General features: G+C 35.7%; 1 protein-coding gene across 8 annotated transcripts in view; it reads right to left on the minus strand.

Annotated features, from left to right (window-relative positions):
• The window catches only part of LOC107706030 (LIM domain-binding protein 3-like), a 48385-nt gene that overhangs the window by 20957 nt on the left and 4499 nt on the right, over nt 1-22929 (minus strand). For 7 of the 8 annotated variants that reach the window (XM_016509590.1, XM_016509587.1, XM_016509591.1 and 4 more), the window contains exons 3-7: nt 12164-12315; nt 6708-6783; nt 2897-2919; nt 1087-1231; nt 421-479 (exon numbers count right to left, since the gene is read on the minus strand). In XM_016509590.1, coding sequence (XP_016365076.1) covers nt 421-479; nt 1087-1231; nt 2897-2919; nt 6708-6783; nt 12164-12315 — 455 coding nt within the window. Of the gene's footprint in view, nt 1-420; nt 480-1086; nt 1232-2896; nt 2920-4907; nt 5192-6707; nt 6784-12163; nt 12316-22929 lie in introns of all 8 variants that reach the window. The other variant, XM_016509588.1, reaches the window with a different exon arrangement.

Genomic DNA, 22929 nt, shown 5'->3' on the forward strand with positions numbered 1-22929 from the left:
CCAAACTTTTGAAGGGTTGTTCACCCATAAACCATGATCCCTAACTTGTTCAACTGAGCATTCCCATCATCATCCCCATTTGAAAAGCACACATAAATCCAACTGGTTCGACAGAAACTACAGAAACAGAAACATAACATATGCTAACATTGAAGACTTCGAAAACCTTTCTTCTGCTTCCGTATGGCAACATGTTCATATCCTGCAATTTACATTACTCAGATCAATGCTGTGAAACTGAGGAAAAGTAAGACTATATCAAGACCATGATTAGACATCCTTTGGAAGTCTTTAGCCTCTTGAGCATTAGCAGATAGCGCTGGCCCAGACAAGCGTGGCTTTGACAGGCATTATGGCAAACGTGTGTCATGCAGGACATGGGAGGAGGGAGAAGACACAGTTAGGTGCGACAGGTCTTACCCAGACAGCTCACTACCCCTGGCCTGGGACTGGCCAGCAATGGCATCCATAATAGCATCCTGGGAGTCAGACTATCAAAACACACAATGCCATTCAAAAGTCTGGAGTCGGTTAGAATTTTTTATGTTTTTGAAAAAAGTCTCTTATGCTCACCAAGGATCAGACTATCAAAACACACAATGCCATTCAAAAGTCTGGAGTCGGTAAGAATTTTTTATGTTTTTGAAAAAAGTCTCTTATGCTCACCAAGGTTGCAAATATTTAATCAAAAATACAGCAAAAACGGTAATATTGTAAAATATTTCAAAAATGTAAAATAACTGATTTCTATCTGAATATATTTTAAAATATAATTTATTCCGGTGACGGAAAAAAAACTTAATTTTCATCAGCCACTGCTCTTCATTGTCTTCAGTGTCATAAGATCCTTCAGAAATATTTTTTTATTTGAAATGTGGTGCTCAAGAAACATTTCTTATTATTATCAATATTGAAAACAGTTGTGCTGCCTAATATTTAGGATTCTTTGATTTATAGAGTTCAAATGAAAAGCACTTATATTAGAAATAGAAATCTTTTGTAACAATTTAAATGGCTTTACTGTCACTTTTTATTAATTAAAAGCACCCTATATATATGGCCAGCAATGGCATCCATAATAGCATCCTGGGAGTACATGCTGATGGGGGTGTTGTACTGCGCATGGATGATGGTGGCCTTGCCTCCAGGCCCCTTCACCTCAATGGGCTTGTTGGTGGAGAGTGCAGTGTCCTTCAGAGCTATTGGGTTGAAGCTGGGCAGATACTCAGTGCTGTGCGAGCGAGGGAGTGGTGATAAGGGATGAGTATGGGTAAAAGAGAGACAAGAGAGATAAAATGGAGGTTAGACAGAAAGAGTGAGATGAAGGGAATGTGAACAGTGAATTGGGACTGGGAGGGAAAGGTAAGAACCCAGTTGATAATAGCAGCATATGTTGTGTTTTGGATGCTGGCATGCTGGTATTTCAACAAAGCTTCTTGATTAGATTAATCACCAGAAAACTATGCTGATCGACCAGTTCTGCTAGACAACAGCATGCTTATACCGGCTTGGACCAGCATGGAAATTCATGATGGAAGGTGTTGCAGGTGAGACAAAACCATAGTATGATAATAATTAAATAGGTAAATAAACAAATAAAAGGCTCAGTCTAATTTTTAAGGCAGAAACAACACATCAAAAACACGCTTCACACAGCAAAAACTTACTACTGCACACAACACATACATTTACTTGTATAACTACAGCAAGCAGTACAACTTAATATACTAAACAGGGACGGGAATCAGATAGAATTTAAATTCCTGATTCTAATTCCTCTGAACCATTCCAGTTCCTTAACGGCTCCATTTATGATTCTTTCAAAGAAAATATATTTGAAAAAAAAAAAAAAAAAAGTATGACAAGATGTTTTTAATAATTAATAAATGTACAACAATTCTTGGAAAAAAACTTGTTCAAAACAGTAACGCATACATGTGCAAGAAACGTTAACAGAACTGGACATCATTTAATTATGATTTATATATATATTTTAAAACATATGGAACTCAATTGTGAATAAAGGTGCATTCATGGCATGTCGGAATTACAGTAATTATGAGATTCTGACTTGTAAAAAGCATTCACATCTTCACAGAACTTGTATTTACAACTCTTACAATTTGTACCACAGCAGAAACAAAATAGCAGAGCTTCAGTAGAAAAACAGTTAAGCAGTTATTTCGGAATAATTATGTTTAATAATTCCTATAACTGATTATTGTTAATGTCTTAAGAATAATCAGGAAAATAAAAGAGATAAAATACTATTTAATGTAACTATCAAAGAGTTAACTATATAATAACTATCTAATATCCCACTGAATAAACTATAAATATTAACACGGCATTTGAATAATGACCGTTACTTGTTATATTGTGTATTAAATTACACAAATTAATTTAGCCATTAGTAGTGCTGCAACAGAAATACATAATTCAGATCACAACTAATAATCCCGGGCTGTCATATAGTAAGTGTGGTAATTACGACATGGTGTGAATGCAGCATTAGAAACAGTTCTTGATTCCCAACCAAACACTGTGAGTATACTAACTAAGAAGTGCCTAACTGGGACCAATAAAATGATGACAAACGCATTCTCAACGCTAAACATGAGTTCAGCAAGCAAACCTCTAGTCTCCTAAAACACACACTGCAGCACAGTGCCAACTGGGATTCTCATAAATACATATTCCAAAGATTCAGATATGCTTCTCTGTGTTGTAGTATAGGTTTATGTTAAGCATTAGTGTATCATTAAAACAATCTGAGAATGCACAGGATGACAAATCTCACTAACCACACTTTATACCACAAAGGCAGATCCAAACAATTCCATGCATGTATACCACACAGAGCACTACAACGTTATGCCAGGAGGCTGTTACTAACTTGGCAGGAGTGTTGGTAATAACCTACAATGGGCGAAAGGAAACAGAAACAAGGGCATTGGTTAGAAACTCATATAAACTTAACATGGAAGGGTTGTGCCAGTGAAAGTTCTTCAAAATTAAGAATTTCATCAGATTTTCTAGGTGCAGTGTGTCATTTCCGAATTGTGAAAATAATGCTGGTTCAAACACTTCCTGTCTTACACAGGATGTCCTGCACTAAACTCAAGCCACTGGTTGACCAAAGCTGGGCTGCTCAAATAGACACATTCTCTTTGTGGCACAGAAATTACATACTTCACCTTTTAGGAAAAGGGAAAACGTTAGTGTGTTTGAGTGCCAGTGTGTGTGTGTGTGTGTGTGTGTTTGGCATGAGTGACATGTAGCGAGTAGCAAGTCGCCTTTCAAAGAGGCAAATAAATAAATAACTGAACGCAACAGACATATCACTGACCACAACTGACAAAAGAGAAATAGGTTTTCATAAGAGTGTCTCCCTGCAAAGATGTGATCGGAGGGAGAGAGGGGGGTGTATCAGTGTAGTTAGGAAACTGAACCCTGAAATTCCATGACCTTTTAAAAGGAGAGCGGCGACAGGTGCTCTCTCACCCCTCTCCATCCGTATCACTCGACGTCCTGAGATTTCCTCTGTGCTGAGGCACACGCCAAGACCCTTTTCACCGCATATGAGGAAGAGAGTAAACGGAGAGGAGTACAGGAGATTGTCATCCATTTACCTAATCCACAACAGTACTGCCAAAGTGCATTGCTTTGAGGTTACAATGTAGAAGTGAAACTGTCAAACTGGGAAAGTGATATAGTGCTTTTAATGTCTCAATACGACAGCTTGCTTTGGTTAGCAAAACATGAATTTATGCAGATACAAATCTGGGGTCTGTTTTCAAAAGTTTGTCAGATTTTTTAAAATGCTTTTGAAATACGTCTCATGTTTACCCAGGCATTTATTTATTTGATCAGAAATACAGTACAATTGTGAAATAGTATTACAATTTAAACTACCTGTTTTTATTCATGTGATGACAAAACTGAATTTTCAGCAGTCATTCTTTAGTGTCACATGATCCTTCAGAAATCATTCTGATATGATATTTTGGTGCTCAAGAAATATTTGAAGAGTTCAGATACAAAAGCCTCTAAGTGCCATCTGAAATGTTCTTCGAAAATGAGCATTTTTCTCAGGTTCCTATGTTTATGTTCAGTTATTCATTGCCATTATAGTGAAATTACTGAAACTAAACATAGGAGCCTGATAAAAATGCTCATTTTAGAAGAAAATTTCAAACGACACTTTGCATCTGAACTCTTCATTTGTTATCAGTGTCTTACTATTATCAATAAAAACAGTTGTGCTGCTTAATATATTTGTGGAAACCATGAAACATTTTCTTTGATCAATAGAAAGTAAAAAAAAACTGTATTTATTTGAAAAATAAATCTTTTGTTACACTACACATGTCTTTATGGTCACTTCTGATCAATTTAATGCATCCTTGCTAAATATAATTAACATGTATTAATTTCTTACAAAAGAAAAAAAATCTTACTGACCCCAACATTTTGAACAGAGGTGTATTTTCCATTTTGACAGGCAATTTTTCAATCTAACCCCTCTGGTGGATGCATTATCTGGTATAACATGATCACTGTACCTGAAGGAGGGCCACCTCCAACTGAAGCCTCAGCTCAAATTTGTCTTGCACGTTCCTTCAGAGGCTTGAAGCTTTAACTAGATCCTCCTCTGGCCTGCTAATGCCAGTGGGGAATAGGGTCAATGTAACAGATATAACCTCTCTTTTCTGAATGTTGCATGGCCGCTGTCATTCTTCTGTCAAGAGCAACGTTAGCAACCAGGTGGGGCTGAACTATAACCGGCCCACTGATTCTAACCTCTTTTAGAAACTCTACACTGTTAATTTAGAATTAAACACTTTATTTTTAAATAGGACACCTGGCTGCTAGTGTCAGATCTCAGTCGTTCTGTGATTACATACCCACTAGGCATGCCTGACCCCGAGCTCTTAACCCTCTCCTGCAGCATGGCCATCTCTCGTAATGTCTCTGCAGAGTACAGACCGATAGGGGAGTTATACTGCTGGCTTTTTTGCCCAGAGGAGGATTTGTCCCTCGGAGCAGCTAAATGCCTTTGAGCAGGCAAAGAAGCTTCTCCGCTACTGCTCACCACAGTGCTATAGGACTGGTTGGTGTGCTTGCTTGAGTAGCTGGAGTTTGTCTTAGCAGAAACCGAGAGAGCCCCATTCATTTGCACAGGCTGATCCTTAAAGGGAAACGTGCATGTGTGTGGACAGTGTTGAGAAAGAAAGAACAGAAGGAGCCGGTCAGAGGAAAGCTTAGAATGACAATAATTTAAGTTAACACTATGTAAACTACAAAAATGAATTTGAAAATTGTTGACTTGATGTTTTACTGAAAGCAAAAGGAATATTTTACCACAAAAAAAAGAAAATTCTATCATAATTTACAGTATGTCTTGTGTTGTTTGAAAAAACTTTTTAGATTTTTTTTTATAGCCCCGATTTTGTATTCATTATACTGAAGTGCAGGAATGGCATTTTGAAAAATATCTCCTTTTTGTTGAAACATAGAAGAAAGATTGATTATATTGATTTGTAACCACACAAAGGTGGGAAATGGCTAATGTTTTGAAGAAATAACTTATTCTTTACCTTCTTTAACATAATATGAGTTTGTACACTACCATTCAAAAAGATCAGTTTTTATAGATTTTTTAATATATATTTTTAAAAGTCTCTTCTGCTCAACAAGACTGCATTTATTTGATCAAAATACAGTAAAAACTGTAAATATTATTACAACTTAAAATCACTGTTTTTAAAAAAAAAATATATATATTTAAAATGTAATTTATACCTGTGATGGCAAATCTGAATTTACTCCGGTCTTCAATGTCACATGATCTTTCAGAAATCATTCTAATATTTGCTGCTCAAGAAACATTTCTTACTATTAACAATGTTGAAAGAAATAAAAACTGTAAATATTATTACAACTTAAAATCACTGTTTTTTAAAAATATATATATATTTAAAATGTAATTTATACCTGTGATGGCAAATCTGAATTTACTCCGGTCTTCAATGTCACATGATCTTTCAGAAATCATTCTAATATTTGCTGCTCAAGAAACATTTCTTACTATTAACAATGTTGAAAACAGTTGCTTAATATTTTTGTGGAAACTGTGATTAACTGTGAAATATTATAAATGTATTTTGCATCTTTTCTAAATAAGTATTCATTTCTATAAAAAAGACCCTAAATTTTGAACGATAATGTATGTACTAATCAGGGTTCTGAAACAGAGGCTTTATGATCTTTCCTTTTGTGTGACTAACACAATATTTGTTATTAAATGGCAAACTAATTGTGAAGAGCAATACATTAACAATGTTTAGTTAACTTTTTGCTGGAATGTGCAAAGTGAAAACCAGCAGGGGGCATCATAAGGCTTTTTACATGTAGTAGAACATTTGTAAAGATATCATACATGAAAAAGGCATCCTGAGTTGAGAGAAAACCAAAGAACAGAATCTTTTATCTTACCCTCTAAAAAAACAAAAAAACAAATAAAAAACCCTTTTAACTAAGGACTTCAGCTGAAGCTTGCACTAAGTCTTGCTCTAGCTTTTACATTTCATGAACAATCATGTGGAATGAATGTCCTGTGCTTGACTTAAAGTATGTGAATGCACGAACATATACTGTATGCAGATATATGTAGAATGCACGACAGTGAGTAACATGTGACAGACCTTCTGATGAGGGATCACAGGCATAGGGGAGTCAATCCTTAGTGTTGTCATGGGAACTGGAGTGGGCCGCTTTGACCTGTGATAAAACAGAGTGAGCATTTGAAGAAAATGACAGAAGTGCTAAAGACAGACTGTCTGGATCACATCTTTTATGACAAAATTGCAATGTCAAGCGGTGAACAATATAAACACACACAGTTCTAGATAAATGATGCAGCCATGTACAAACTTGTGGCAAATATTTTCAGTTTTCCAGGTCTCTCGACTTTCCTTTGAGATTGAACACTGTCACAATAACAACATAATGAATGCCATCCACAACAGAAGCAGTTTTCTTTGCTATCATCTATCAGAAAAATGCTTTTGTCCAAACAGACTTTGTGCCAAATTGAACCTTTTCAGAAGAAAAAAATAAAAACATTACTTGCCTTGTACACAAAAGAGAAAAACTAGCATACTTTATAGTGTACATTTTTTGAAAATTTGTGCAAAAAGGAAAGCACAAAGAACAATTGACAAAAGAGAAGTCCTTGGAACACAGTAAAGACAAAAGATACGTTTTGACAACAACGTACTGTACATAACGTATCTTGACAAGTGTTAAAGTTTATCCCACCCTACATGTCCACTTTCTAACAACAACTCTTGCAGAGGGAACTCTGGGATCTATTAAGAGTGTTAAAGCAAAGGAAGGATGGTCCGGTGTAATCCCTGCAGGTATGCTCAAAGAGGGGAAATAAAGGTGAACATGCCTTTTTGGGGTTTTGCTCATGATAAAGTAAACTAACTGTAAACCTGACTAAAGAACTAAGACACATCAGAATTGCAACCTGCGCTGGAGAGATCAAGGAGGTTTTTACAAGCTCATATATTTCACGTATCTCACGGATGACTAGTGCAGACATGGTTCATGAGGAAGATACACTATCCCAGGCATGCCACTCTCTCTGCAGCTTCATGTTGATAACTGATATTTATATTACATGCCTAAAATAAATGGCAGATATCTTTCATTTCACTCTTTTGATTAGTTGAGCACTTTACCCAAGAGCCTTCAGTTATGACATTTTTCTGCTCAAATCTGATGTTGTTCACATATAAAGCTGTTGACATGATCTTTTAAATGTGGCCCATACCAGACGCTGTCTAAACAATCACATAACACACTTTAGCCTGTCATGTACATCATAACACCATCAGCACATTTCATAATGCAATATGATATCATATTTTGTTATTCATTCATTATTAGAATTTCGTCCAGTCTTCCAATCTCAAAACTCTGCATTAGCATTAGAATTAACAGTTTTGTTTCTTTGCAATGTTTAAAGCAAGTGAAAAACATTATTTGGCATCAATATATACATTTCTGTTGTGAAGTTTGGGGTCAATTTCTGACTTTAAGTCTCTTATGCTTAACAAGGCTGCATTTATTTTATTAAAAATACAGTATATGTACAGAATACAATATACTGTAAAATACATAATATACTGTATTAAGATATTCTGTGAAGCAAAGCTGAATTTTCAGCATCATTACTCCAGTCTTCAGTGTCACATTATCCTTCAGAAATCATTCTGATATGCTGATTTGGTGCTCAAGAAACATTTCTTATTATCAATGACTTTATAAAAAATATTAACATTTTTGAGGAATTTAAAATCTTACTGATTTTTACTGGTTTCTTAAAAAATCTTACTTATGATAGTTTACAGAAACATTTTTTACACTTAAAGTGTATCAATATATTTTTAAATGCTTTTTCCACCCTTTAGATATTACCTTTCAGTGTAAAACTTCACATACTGCAATTCATACATGAATTTTATGGGTAAATCTAGCATACAGTTAGGATGAATGCTGAGCTAGTAAAATGAATGTTGAGAAAAATAAAGTTGCATGGATTCTGATCTAACTACAAAGTTCCAAAACCATATCCATATATGAATAAGAAAGTTATGCAGATCAACTGCAGTGTGAACGTAACCTTGTTTAAAGCTATGTTGTGTCAGTACTGGGCAGCCTTGAGTTGGAGCACAAGGCTGGAAAAAAGCTTATCAAGTTAACTGGTGTATGATGTTGCTCATGGATGAATGGACACTCGCCAGAGGCTGTGAAGTGTCACGAATCCGGTCCATGGACTTTTATCCAATGAACACAAGAGGTCGCTCTCTCACCATATTGACACTCACTCCACATAAACTGTCACACATCACTTTGGACTACATCTACCATGCTCCACTGCACTGATTGCGCACTCACCTGCATCCAATAACTCACACTATATAACACTCACTCTGATCCTGCTCTAGTCGCAGAGTATTGTATGCGTTTATCTCTCTCCAAGCGATAGCTACTCTACAGAGCCTGTCTAGTTTTCCCACATGAAGGAAGATTCTAGAAGTGTGCATGTATTCATTGTCTGTTTTGAAGAGCTTTTCAAATGTGTGTGGATGTTTGTCTAATAATGTTGAAAATGAGCAAAATGAATCAGCAGCCATTCTGATGTGAGTTGTCAGATGTGTCATAATACTCTTTATATCTACTTTTTCAACTAACATGAAAGCAATAAAATCACATGACCTTTTCCTGGCTAAACACATACAGAGCTCATCTAAACTCACGCAAAATCTCAGTCACATATGTTTATGATATACTGAAGCTGCAGTCTGTTTACGCTTCATAAAAATGAATCCCATGATTGACTACACTGAACAGACAAGGCCTGCTTTTATTACACGGCAGTGAATGAGCCAACAATAATTCAATTAATAATTTGTTTGTAGCCACTGAATTGACAGATCACACAAGAGGATGATAAAGGCTGCCCCAGAGCTGTCATTGAAGATAGATCGTTACAAACTTATGGCCGCCAAGACAGATATCAAATATCAGTGTGGATCACAGTGTAAACATGGCAGATCATTTTATTACCTTCACCAGAATAGAAGAAACTCCAATTCTATCCAAGAGGCATCGCTCACATTTCTACAGACCCTACATGTGTCATACACAATACTGAATTTCCAAGCACTGCCACATCCTTCCTGGCTTCAAAAGGTTTTGGCAAGTACTATAATACACAAATGCATCAGAGAGAAGTAATACTCATTTTTAAAATTTAAATGTTAGAATTAGAACGATTTCTAAAGGATCATGTGACACTGAAGACTGAAGTAAAGTCATCACAGGATTAAATTACATTAAAATATGTATGTCTGTTTTTTTTTTTTATTGTAATATTATTTCACAATATTACTATTTTATAGTATTTTTAATCAAATACATTTTGGCTGCTCACTATATAATAAGAAATAATAATAACAGTAATAATATATTAATATATTGTTAGAAAAGATTTCTATTTTGAACAAACAGCTGTTAAAGAATTCTGAAAAAAATTATCACAGGTTCCAAAAAAATATTAAGCAGCACAACAGTTTCCAGCACTGAGGCTGCATTTATTTTATTAAAAATACAGTATATGTACAGAATACAATATACTGTAAAATACATAATATACTGTATTAAGATATTCTGTGAAGCAAAGCTGAATTTTCAGCATCATTACTCCAGTCTTCAGTGTCACATTATCCTTCAGAAATCATTCTGATATGCTGATTTGGTGCTCAAGAAACATTTCTTATTATCAATGACTTTATAAAAAATATTAACATTTTTGAGGAATTTAAAATCTTACTGATTTTTACTGGTTTCTTAAAAAATCTTACTTATGATAGTTTACAGAAACATTTTTTACACTTAAAGTGTATCAATATATTTTTAAATGCTTTTTCCACCCTTTAGATATTACCTTTCAGTGTAAAACTTCACATACTGCAATTCATACATTAATTTTATGGGTAAATCTAGCATACAGTTAGGATGAATGCTGAGCTAGTAAAATGAATGTTGAGAAAAATAAAGTTGCATGGATTCTGATCTAACTACAAAGTTCCAAAACCATATCCATATATGAATAAGAAAGTTATGCAGATCAACTGCAGTGTGAACGTAACCTTGTTTAAAGCTATGTTGTGTCAGTACTGGGCAGCCTTGAGTTGGAGCACAAGGCTGGAAAAAAGCTTATCAAGTTAACTGGTGTATGATGTTGCTCATGGATGAATGGACACTCGCCAGAGGCTGTGAAGTGTCACGAATCCGGTCCATGGACTTTTATCCAATGAACACAAGAGGTCGCTCTCTCACCATATTGACACTCACTCCACATAAACTGTCACACATCACTTTGGACTACATCTCCCATGCTCCACTGCACTGATTGCGCACTCACCTGCATCCAATAACTCACACTATATAACACTCACTCTGATCCTGCTCTAGTCGCAGAGTATTGTATGCGTTTATCTCTCTCCAAGCGATAGCTACTCTACAGAGCCTGTCTAGTTTTCCCACATGAAGGAAGATTCTAGAAGTGTGCATGTATTCATTGTCTGTTTTGAAGAGCTTTTCAAATGTGTGCGGATGTTTGTCTAATAATGTTGAAAATGAGCAAAATGAATCAGCAGCCATTCTGATGTGAGTTGTCAGATGTGTCATAATACTCTTTATATCTACTTTTTCAACTAACATGAAAGCAATAAAATCACATGACCTTTTCCTGGCTAAACACATACAGAGCTCATCTAAACTCACGCAAAATCTCAGTCACATATGTTTATGATATACTGAAGCTGCAGTCTGTTTACGCTTCATAAAAATGAATCCCATGATTGACTACACTGAACAGACAAGGCCTGCTTTTATTACACGGCAGTGAATGAGCCAACAATAATTCAATTAATAATTTGTTTGTAGCCACTGAATTGACAGATCACACAAGAGGATGATAAAGGCTGCCCCAGAGCTGTCATTGAAGATAGATCGTTACAAACTTATGGCCGCCAAGACAGATATCAAATATCAGTGTGGATCACAGTGTAAACATGGCAGATCATTTTATTACCTTCACCAGAATAGAAGAAACTCCAATTCTATCCAAGAGGCATCGCTCACATTTCTACAAACCCTACATGTGTCATACACAATACTGAATTTCCAAGCACTGCCACATCCTTCCTGGCTTCAAAAGGTTTTGGCAAGTACTATAATACACAAATGCATCAGAGAGAAGTAATACTCATTTTTAAAATTTAAATGTTAGAATTAGAACGATTTCTAAAGGATCATGTGACACTGAAGACTGAAGTAAAGTCTGCTGAAAATTCAGCTTCGCCATCACAGGAATAAATTACATTTGAATTATATTAAAATAAAAAAGTGTTGTTGTTTTTTTACATTGTAATAATATTTCACAATATTACTGCTTTTACTGTACTTTGTTCAAATAAATGCAGTCTTGGTGAGCATAAGAGACATCTTTCCAAAGCGTTTTTGAACAATTACACACACACACACACACACACAGCTCCAAAACACTAACAATGCACTGTACCTTTGCATGGTAAGGGCCAGATTGAAGTTGGCAGACTTGATCTTGTTTTGGGCCTCCAGGTGTGTCATCCCCTCTGTGCTGACCCCATCAATGGCCACGATGATGTCACCCTGGATCAGGTTGCTGGAGGCTGCCTTGCTCCCTGGTGTAATCTGCCACAAACCAAACAAGCTTTTAAATTAAATACTGACAGGCCCGCACTTCTGCAAACACAATACTTAGACAAGGTAATAATTTGGTCTTTATTTGTCTGCCTCCACATGAGATTGATAACTTAGATGTATGTATGAATAAAGCTGAACAAAAGAGAAGGCTCTGTCATTTACAGGTGCTTGCTTGATACCCTCTCAATAAAATCAGTGGAGGATAAAAACACACACGGATCCTGAATCCATGACAGCTGGGTGCACAAAGAGAACTTAAGCACACATTTGGCATGCTGTATGCTTAGTGTTTGATCAGATAATGTGTTCCTCTTGCTAAAAATAAGACTGCGTTTGCAGAATAAAGTCATGCTCTTAGTCTACAGACCCTAAGTCTGAAATAATGCATATGAAGTATATAATGTAAATGAAACAAAAACATGTCTGGGTCGTATTTTGCATGTTTTTAACAGGCTTTGTGAGATTTATTAATATCTTTATACGTTCCACAAAAATTATATAAATTTAATATTTGTTATATACTCTAGCCTACTGTTAAAAGGTTTGAGGTCAGAAATATTTTTTTTTGAAAGCAATTAATACTTTTATTCAGCAAGGATGCATTCAATTCATCAAAAGTGACAGTGAAGACATTTATAATGTTCAAATCAAATAAGAATATTAGAATGATTTCTGAAGGATCATGTGACAGAAGACTGGAGTAATGACTGCTGAAAATTCAGCTTTGCCATAAAATGAAAAAAATTTTGAGACATTTCACTGTTTTTACTGCACTTTTGATTTTGAATAAGATGAGCTGGTTATACATTTGTGTGTGGGGAAATTTTAATGTAATAAAAATCTTAAAGTTCTTAATGTTTCTAAAATTAATCTAAAATCTGGATAATTGTCAATTATCCAAAAGCTATCAAGCAGTAAGATGTTAATTTAGAGTACAATAACCACATTTAAAGTTTAGAAACTACAGAAAGGTGATTTTGAGAAATGTCAGCTTTTTTTTGTTTTTGGTCACCAAACATTTTTTAATGTTATATAATAATAAAGTCAGGTTAACACAGATTTGGAATAACATGAGAGTAAGTAGGCCTAAATGATGACAGAATTTCCATTTTGGGGTGAACTATCTCCTCTAAAGTGCTTAACTCCAAACTACAACACTAATAGAACAATCAAATCAACTAATTTAATCAGTTCATGGGCCACATTTGGTATCATCTGAAATTAAAGCTACTTAACATTAAGTGAGACAAACAGACTGTCCAAATTTATGGATGTCCAAATGTAATGATTTCCCCCACAGAGTTCAAACAAACACTTTAAACTATTACAATCATGCAACTTTATCAAAGACACAAATATTTATTTTTTGAAGTTGCATTTAAATTCCACTTGGCTTAGAAATCTGAGGGATGTGCAAATGGATGAATGCTTTTGTTTCTTAAGGTCCTGTCACGTTAGCAAAAAAGGTCCATTGTTAATTGTCATTAGCAATGTACTGTATGAAGCACAGTTTACATAGAAGTCATTTTCAAACCAATTAGCTTTCTGTTGGTCACTGCAGTGAATATCACATGTCCAAATTGAACCCATTGTGAAATTCCAGATTGCATGGATTTCTATTGAAATGACCGAATTTCACTGTCCAAAATCACCAGTATGATGGTAAATGTGGCCACAACTTTATTGATACAGCCGTTATTCTCATCTGATACTTTTATCAGTCTCCTCCTGGTACATCAAAGGCGAGCCATTTAATAATATAGGGATAAACTAGTAATCAGTATAAAAAAAAGATTAAAACTATCATGCATCAAGGATATCTGGTTACTAGTGTAAAGCTGATAATTGTTAGGCAAACATAGAATCTTTGATTGCATGCCTTGAGTATTTGCTTGTGAAATATTTTGGTTAATTTGATTATGCTTTCAGCTCCCAATAAGAGCATAGTACTCTTAGCTGTGTTGTTTATCTAATTTACTCATGTTTACCCATTACACATATTGCACAAAATCAAAAAACAAGAAAAAGCATGCAGATTCAACATCATCTTGATAATTCAGTCCATAAAATCTCATAAATCAGTACCGTTACTGGCTACTGTGTGTAATATCTTGTAAAAAATGAATCGGTATGTGACAGCTGTGTTTCCACTACTGTGGTCACGTCCACACTGTGGATGAGCTTAACGTGACCAATGCAATCCGACACCTGGATGGTCTATATATCCAGGCACTTCACACATACTCATGGGCAAACATGACAGATTGTAGTTGCCCTTCTTGCATACTGCCACGATGGCACAGTTTTTGATAATCATTTTCTCAAATGAATTACCAGCTCAAGTTCACTGACCATGTTTATGAACCTAATATAACTGCAGCCCCCAACTGCAGAGCTCTTATCCTCTGGCACAAATTCACAAATAACTGAAGTCTGTCTCATATGCTTATTGAGGTACAAGCCTGTAAAAATAAGACACACTAGGTTTAGCAAAAAACCTCTGCTGGTCTGGTTATCTAACGTCCAACCTTTCGAGGTTGGAATGATTATGCTCACAGTTGGCCACGATGAGTCTAAAATAGCTTTGAATGACTTCCTCCTTCTTTCAAAAAGGTGTTCTGTATATATAACTACCCACAGTGGGTAGCAATTGCAGTCTTTTTCCTGCTTGACAGCTGCTCTAGTTGTGTCTGTGTGAATGGGTGCTACCCACTAGAGTGCAGGGGTTGTTTTAAGAGTCTTCTTCCTCTATAAATGTCAAGTCTAATTGCCACATCTAGCAGGGGGAGTGTCCTGTCACCTTCAGAAAGGCCACTGTGATAGTTATGTTCATGTGCTAGGGGCAACATCCCCATAAAATGACCTGTGCTACAATTTAAAAGGATTACTTCAGCCAAAATGAAAGTTATATGGGTTTGGAACGATAGTAATTGATGCCGGAATGTTCATTTCATGGTGATTCGGCCCTTTAAGGCTTCATTATTTATAGGCCACATAATAAAAAACCTTAATGGCAGAAAAGAAAGACGTTTGGCAAAACTCATATTTACTTGTTTTAGTAAATGCACTGATACTGTTGCTTTGTGCCGGGTTAGCAAAACTAACGGCAAAAGGAAAAGGAAGGGAGCATGGGAAAACAAAGGCTTGGAGAGACTGAAGGGAGGACTACCAGGTCTGGCACACAAAACATGCATTAACTCTCCATTCTAGCTCATTCCAATTGATGCCTGGATGAATGAGTGGCTGATATGCCAGCTCAAATCTCCAGCTCACTCACAGCAGCACAAAGGAGCTGTTCTGTGGGTCAAGTAAATCATGGAGGGGAAAGTAGGCCACAGAGAAAACTAGAGAGACATTTGATGGCTAGACAGATGGACTGTAAAGGAAAAATAAAATGAAGCCAACATGAAATCAAAATGCACCCTATATACATTCTTAATAAACATTTCTGGTCTTATTGTGCATGATTGTTTTTGCACATCATTCCAGTGCAAAATATAATTGTAATCTTTCCTCTTTGCACAATCCAATCAATTCCTGATGGATAAAATCAAGATAATGGATAAAGTCCCACTATTTTTCTTCAGAGAATATCCTATTACACTCAGCATGCACAACCATTCAAAAGTTTGGGGTCGGTAAGCTTTTTTTGTTTGTTTTTGAAAGAGGTTGCTCATGTTCATCAAAGCTGTAAAACCAGTAATATTGTAAAATATTATTACAATTTAAAATAATTGTTTTTTATTGTAATATATTTTAAAATGTAATTTATTCCTGTGATGGCAAAGCTGAATTTTCAGCATCATTACTCTAGCCTTCAGTGACACATGATCCTTCAGAAATTATTCTGATATGATGATTTTGAACTTAAAAAACTTTTTTTTGTTTTTTTCAGTGTAGAAAACTGCTTAATTTGTGTTGCTTAATATTTTTGTGGAAACCATAATCCTTTTTTATTCTTTGATGAATATAAAGCTCAGAAGAACAGCAGTTATGTGCAATAAAAATATTTTGTAACATTATAAATGTTAAATGCCAATCAATTTAATGTGTCTTTGTTGAGTATCCTTTAAAAAAATAAATAAAAAAAACTACTTTTAGTTTAAATTAAATAAAGTTCTGAATTAGTATAGCCTTGCGGCTATATTAGTATTCTAGAATGCGGCTATAAATCTCTGCGGTTTCTAAGTAAACACAGTAAGATCTGTACCAACCATGATTTGAATTGACAGTCATGGTGTCAAAATATCTGAAATGGTGAAGACTTGCCCATGATTGAGGCCTGAGTACTTAACCAGATGGGCTCATTTATGCTAACAAGACCAAAAAGTATCCGACACCATATGAATGCAATGTGACCTGATCCTCTCCTGCTGTAGCACTCGCTGCACCCCTCATATAAGAGCGGAGTAAACCTGCCCAACACCAAATGAATAAAACACATGAGAAAAAGACCAAGAGTTTATCACAGCACATCAAAGCCAACCTGTTGAATTATCTGAGAACAAGCTTGGGTTAAACACATCAAACATTTCTGTCCTTCTGGAAGGAAGCGTGCCATTTTGCTGGATGTTGGTATATAATAGAGTCTTCCCCAACAGGACTGACCTGACCTTCAGCAGCCATCTAAAAACAGCTCTGCCTGTCAGCAGCACCAGCTTCAGGCTCTCACGGCAAACACCAAGACTGCTACTTGCTGCCTACTGGTTTGGGACTATCTGAGAGATACTAGCATTATATAATAACATTATTGACACAACAACTTGTTCTGGGGAACATTTTTGTTTTCTGACTTCGTACATCAAGTTAATTAGTTAAATAAATCAAGTTAAATAAATTGCATGCTTTATGATGTGTGTATAAATCATAAGGTTAGTCTGGTGGACCACAATTGAATGGCATCATCTCTTAACCTGATGCAATGTGACACAAAATCAGTCAATCAGATAATAGATATTTTATGTTTAATGTACAGCTAATGGAGCAATATTTTGAACCACAGACATTTGACAATAGGCTAACCAATGTGATGATGCAAAAACAGAAATTAAACAATCAATAAAACATCCTGTCACTTGTTGCAGACTTGCAGTCAAACAAATAATTATTTTTTTTTCACCGTATGCAACTGTTTTCAGATTATCTGATGCACTACCATTCAAAAGTTTGGGGTTGGAAATTCGTTTTTTTTTTAATGAAGTCTCTTATGCTTACAAAGGCTACATTTATTTGCTCAAACCTACAGTCTAAACAGTAATGTTGTAAAATATTATTACAATTTAAAATAAATGTTTCCTATTTTAATGTTTTTTTTTAATGTAAAGTTGAATTTTCAGCAGCTTTTTCTATAGTCTTTAGTGTCACATGATCCTTGAGAAATCAATATAATAAATCAATAAATCAATATGCTGATCTGCTGTTAAAGAAACATTTCTTTATTATATCATTATGTGCTGCCTAATAATTTTGTGGAAACCATGAAACTTTTTTGTCAGGGTTGTTTGATGAAATTTCAAAGTATAGCATTTATTTGAAAGATTAAGTTTTTTATTGTCAATTATGATCAACTGAGTGCTCCTTGTTAAATAACAGTGCTATTTTTTAAAATAAAAATTCAATTGTACATTGTTAAATCACTTAAATTGTTTGCAACGGGACCAGTGAAAATATATATAATATTTTATAAATACAGTGAGCTATACATTACACAAAAACCAAGCAACAATGAAAGACTGAAAAGGCTACTAAGCCACTTTTTTCTTCCAGCTAGCTCATGGGAACAGAGAATGCAATAATCAGCTTTAAAAATGAAGTAGGTTTGAGTTCATCTGCCAGCATCAATCTTCCTGAAGACTGACTGGAATGAACAATTTCTCTCGCCGTGTTAAGAGATGTCATATAAACTGTCCAGCACTGGAAAGTCACAATGAAAATCAACACTGTTGGGAATGCTCTCACCAGGGGTGTTGTGCTATTTCAAGAACTTGAAAAAAAACAACAACAACTTTGAATGTGGTCCAAGTGAAGAGACAGCAACATTTGTGTCATTAATCCAACACGCTGATAGTATTAATGCAGATCAAATTCAAGCCAACCATAAAACTCAATCTTCACAAGCTTTAACTGGATGCTCAGTGAATACCATATGAATGAGAGTAGCTCTTAATTTGAAACGTCCATATTTATACACCCTAATATCACTTCACAAAGGCGAAACACTATTCCACCAGTTGGTGCATTAGGGTACGTCAAAGAGAGCCCACAATAATATTATGCTGAGTTTTATAATATTAGGCTACTGCAAATGCCCTTCACTGGATGAAACATCCTCAAACTATTTGGCAGATCCTAAAGAGTGGATCCCTGTTGACATTTAACTGTAACATCTTTTCAGAGGCAAACACATTTCTAATAACACTACAGTGTCAAATGAAATGTCACAGAACATTAGTGTAAGTATAAGGTGATTTAGTGCTGGGTAACCCCATATCTTTCCTCTTTTACATTGGTGGTCCCAACCCCCCCTTACGCCTACTACCACTCAGTTCAATAGGATAAATAATTTTCTTATCTGTGCTACATGCTAGTAGTGACAACACAATGGCTTAAACAAGCTTGGATCTCAACTTCTTTCGAATAATGAATAATGCAAATGTTTGATTATTACACATTTCATAGCTTTCATAAAGTAAAAACCTGCATAAACATATAGGCTATAGTTTAAATGCATATAGTGAGTTTATAGACAAGATTTAGTATAGTTTAGTGGCTAAATAAACAATTTAGTCTTTTTTCAGGGATAATTTGATAGAACTGACATTTTATAACTTTCAAAACTATATCTGCCATTTGTCAATATCTCTTTGTTGCTGTTACTTAATTAGCCTACTGTCTAATGCATTATCCAGATAAAAGTATTATTTTCTTTAGAAGTTCCTTTTCATCCAAACCACCCAGAGGTATTTATATCCCTCATCTGCTGCTTTCAGTTTGAACTGAATTGCAAGTTCATGCTTTCTGTGTGCCATCTGTTACAGTCTGAGCTGCTCTCAGCCAAGAGAACCCCTCATTTCAGCACCTAGCACTGAATAGGAGCACTCACAGTCATACACAGAAGCATCTGCCAACAATATTCACCCAATTCAGAAGGCCCATATATTAGCCAAAGAAGGTTAGGAAATATACTTGTAATTGTCTGTTATATGTCAGTACAATTCTTCAAAAGCATTTGAAAAATTTCTACACTAAAATAGAGTATAATGTAAACAAAGGCAACAAGACTTCTCACCAGTCTGGAATACTGATGCATTGTGTTTTTTCTAAATTACAAATGCAATAAACAAATAAATAGATCGATATTTCTTATATTTATAATAATTATATGTAGAATTTATATTATATGTATAACAATTAAACTGAAAAGAAGACCCAGTACATAATATATATATATATGCATGTATATACTGTATATGTATATTACGATATATTACTAAGACTGCATTTGATTGGAAATACAGTAAAAAGGTAATATTATTACAAATAAAGTAACTGTTTTCTTATATATATATATATATATATATACTGTGCTGTGAAAAGGTTTTTGCCCCCTTCCTGTTTTTTACATTTTTGCATATTTGTCACACTTAAAAGATTCAGATAATCAAACAAATTTTAATATTACACAAAGATAACCCGAGTAAATACAAAATGCAGTTTTGAAATAATGATTTCATTTATTAAGGGAAAAGTTGTGGCCTAATGGATAGAGAGTCGGACTTGTAACCCGAAGGTCATGGGTTCGAGTCTGAGGTCCGGCAGGGATTGTAGGTGGGTGGAATGAATTAGCAGCGCTCTCTTCCACCTTCAATACCACGACTGAAGTGAGACCCTTGAGCAAGGCACCGAACCCCCAACTGCTCCCCGGGCGCCGCAGCATTGGCTGCCCACTGCTCCGAGTGTGTGTTCACAGTGTGTGTGTGTGTGTTCACTACTGGTTGTGTGCGCTTGGATGGGTTAAATGCAGAGCACAAATTGCGGGTATGGGTCACCATACTTAGCCACACGTCACTTCACTTTAAAAGCTGTCCAAACCTGCCTGGCACCACATGAAAAAGTAATTGCCCCCTAAATGTAATAACTGATTGTGCCACCCTTTGCAGCAACAACTGCAATCAAGCATTTGCAACTGGCAATGAGTCTTTCACATCGCTGTGGAGGAATTTTGGCCCACTCTTCTTTGCAGAATTGTTTTAATTCAGCCACATTGGAGGGTTTTCGAGCATGAATGAACTGTTTAAGGTCATGCCACAGCATCTCAATCGGATTTAAGTATGGACTTGATTTGGCCACTTCTTATTGTTAAATCATGAACACTGACCTTAATTGAGGCAAGTGAGGCCTGCAGTTCTTTAGATGTTGTTCTGGGTTCTTTTATGACCTCCTGGATGAGTCATTGTTGTGCTCTTGGTGTAATTTTGGTAGGCCGGCCACTCCTGGGAAGGTTCACACCACTGTTCCAAGTTTTCTCCATTTATGGATAATGGCTCTGACCGTGGTTCGCTGGAGTCCCAAAGCCTTAGAAATGGCTTTAGAACCCTTTCCAGACTGATACATGTCAACTATTTTGTTTCTCATCAGTTCTTGAATTTCAAGATCGCGGCATGATGTGTTGCTCTTTAAGCATGCTTCACTTTGTCAGACAGGTTCTTTTTAAGTGATTTCATGATTCAACAGGTCTGGCAGTAATCAGGCCTGGGTGTGGCTAGTGAAATTTAACTCAGCTCTCTAAAATAATGTGGTTAATCACAGTTCTTCCATTATTTACCAGGAGGGGGCAATTAATTTTTCACGTAGGGCCAGGTAGGTTTGGACAGCTTTTTTCCCTTAATAAATGAAATCATCATTTAAAAACTGCATTTTGTATTTACTTACATTATCTTTGTGTAATATTAAAATTTGTTCGATGATCTGAATCTTTTAAGTGTGACAAATATGCAAAAAAATAAAAAACAGGAAGGGGGCAAAAACCTTTTCACGGCACTGTGAATAATTTAGCAACCATTACTCCAGTCTTCAAGTGTCACGTGATATTACAGAAATCATTCTAATATTTTTATTTGGTGCTCAAGAACCATTTCTAATTATTATCAATGTAGAATTTTTTTGAAAAATAAATTTTTCAGGATGAATAGAAAGTTAAAAAGCATTTATTTAAAATATAAAAATATATAATATATAAATACACATCTGTGTATATAAATATATAATTTTCTTTAACAATGTAAAAGTCTTTATTGTCATTTTTGATCAATTCCCAATTATATTATTTTATATTATATTTTATATTATATGCAGATAATTATTCTTCGATATCAACAGCTCATAAACAGGTCCAGAACAGTTCATTATTGCATGTTTTAACACTCAACGCAAAGTCTCCAGCACTGAACTGGAATTCTCACTGGCTGATCAGTAAATAGCACCCAGGCCGTCTGTCTCCTGTGGGCTGGTGAATAATATTCATCCTCTTAAGTTACATGGATCCTCCTCAGACCTACTAATGTGATACTCACAGCAGATGTAAATCTACGTCTTGATTCAGATAAAGAATAACAGAACACTTCTTGCCTCCTTTACAGCAGGCCCGCACACCTGTAAGGTACTTTTATAGAAAAGCCCCCTGTTGAGCCAAGCGGCAGCCAGAACAAACGTATTGGGTACCACCTGTCACTCTACAGTGACTGACTAGGCCCTGTGCTACTGGTCTTTTCATGTAGACAAACAAACCTGCCATACACCTCTTGATTTGATATTCTTAGTAACCAGTACAGTGAGGCCAAACGGCTGTCAAATGTTGCAAATAAAAAGGCCTAGAAAAGCGTCAGAAGATTCCAATCTGCATTACGATACTGTTGAGGGTATATACGTCACTATAATATGACTAACACTATGGACCACCTAGGATAGTGGCAGGACAGACATTCTTCCTGACCGCTGACTATGTTGGCAGAGGTGACAAAATGGCAGTGCATCATCTCTTTGTGGCATGTATTGCCACCGTTCGACCGCTCAATCACTGTCTGACATTTTTTACACAAGAGGATCTACTTTTTCAAGACCCTCTAATGCCAGCAACATATTGGGGCAGTGAATCTGTCCTCACTAGACATCTGAGAATAGGTGCATGTGGACGGTGCTCTTATTTGAAGACACACTTCAACACACAAACAGATACATTTATAGTCAAACGCACTCATGCCGACAATATAATGTTCTCTGGTATGTTCTCATTATGATTTCAAGAAGTAAAATCTCTCTACTAGGTCAAATATGTGCGTTTGCAGAGCTACAATGAGAACTCACCCTTCTGTGATATTTGACCTTCCTGTCTTACAATACTGCCAAAATAAAGCCCTCATAAACACCCTTTTGCACTCATTCATCCTGACTTCCTCGTATATATCGAACTACAATTTCACAGAACTAGCTGTTCAAGAGAAGCATTAGTCATCATGACTTCAACCGCTCAATCACTGTCTGACATTCATTTTTTACGAGGATCTACTTTTTCAAGACCCTCTAATGCCAGCAACATATTGGGGC

The sequence above is a fragment of the Sinocyclocheilus rhinocerous genome, unplaced genomic scaffold, assembly GCF_001515625.1.
Source record: "Sinocyclocheilus rhinocerous isolate Xijiao unplaced genomic scaffold, SAMN03320098_v1.1 scaffold3034, whole genome shotgun sequence".
Classification (NCBI taxonomy): Eukaryota; Metazoa; Chordata; class Actinopteri; order Cypriniformes; family Cyprinidae; genus Sinocyclocheilus; species Sinocyclocheilus rhinocerous.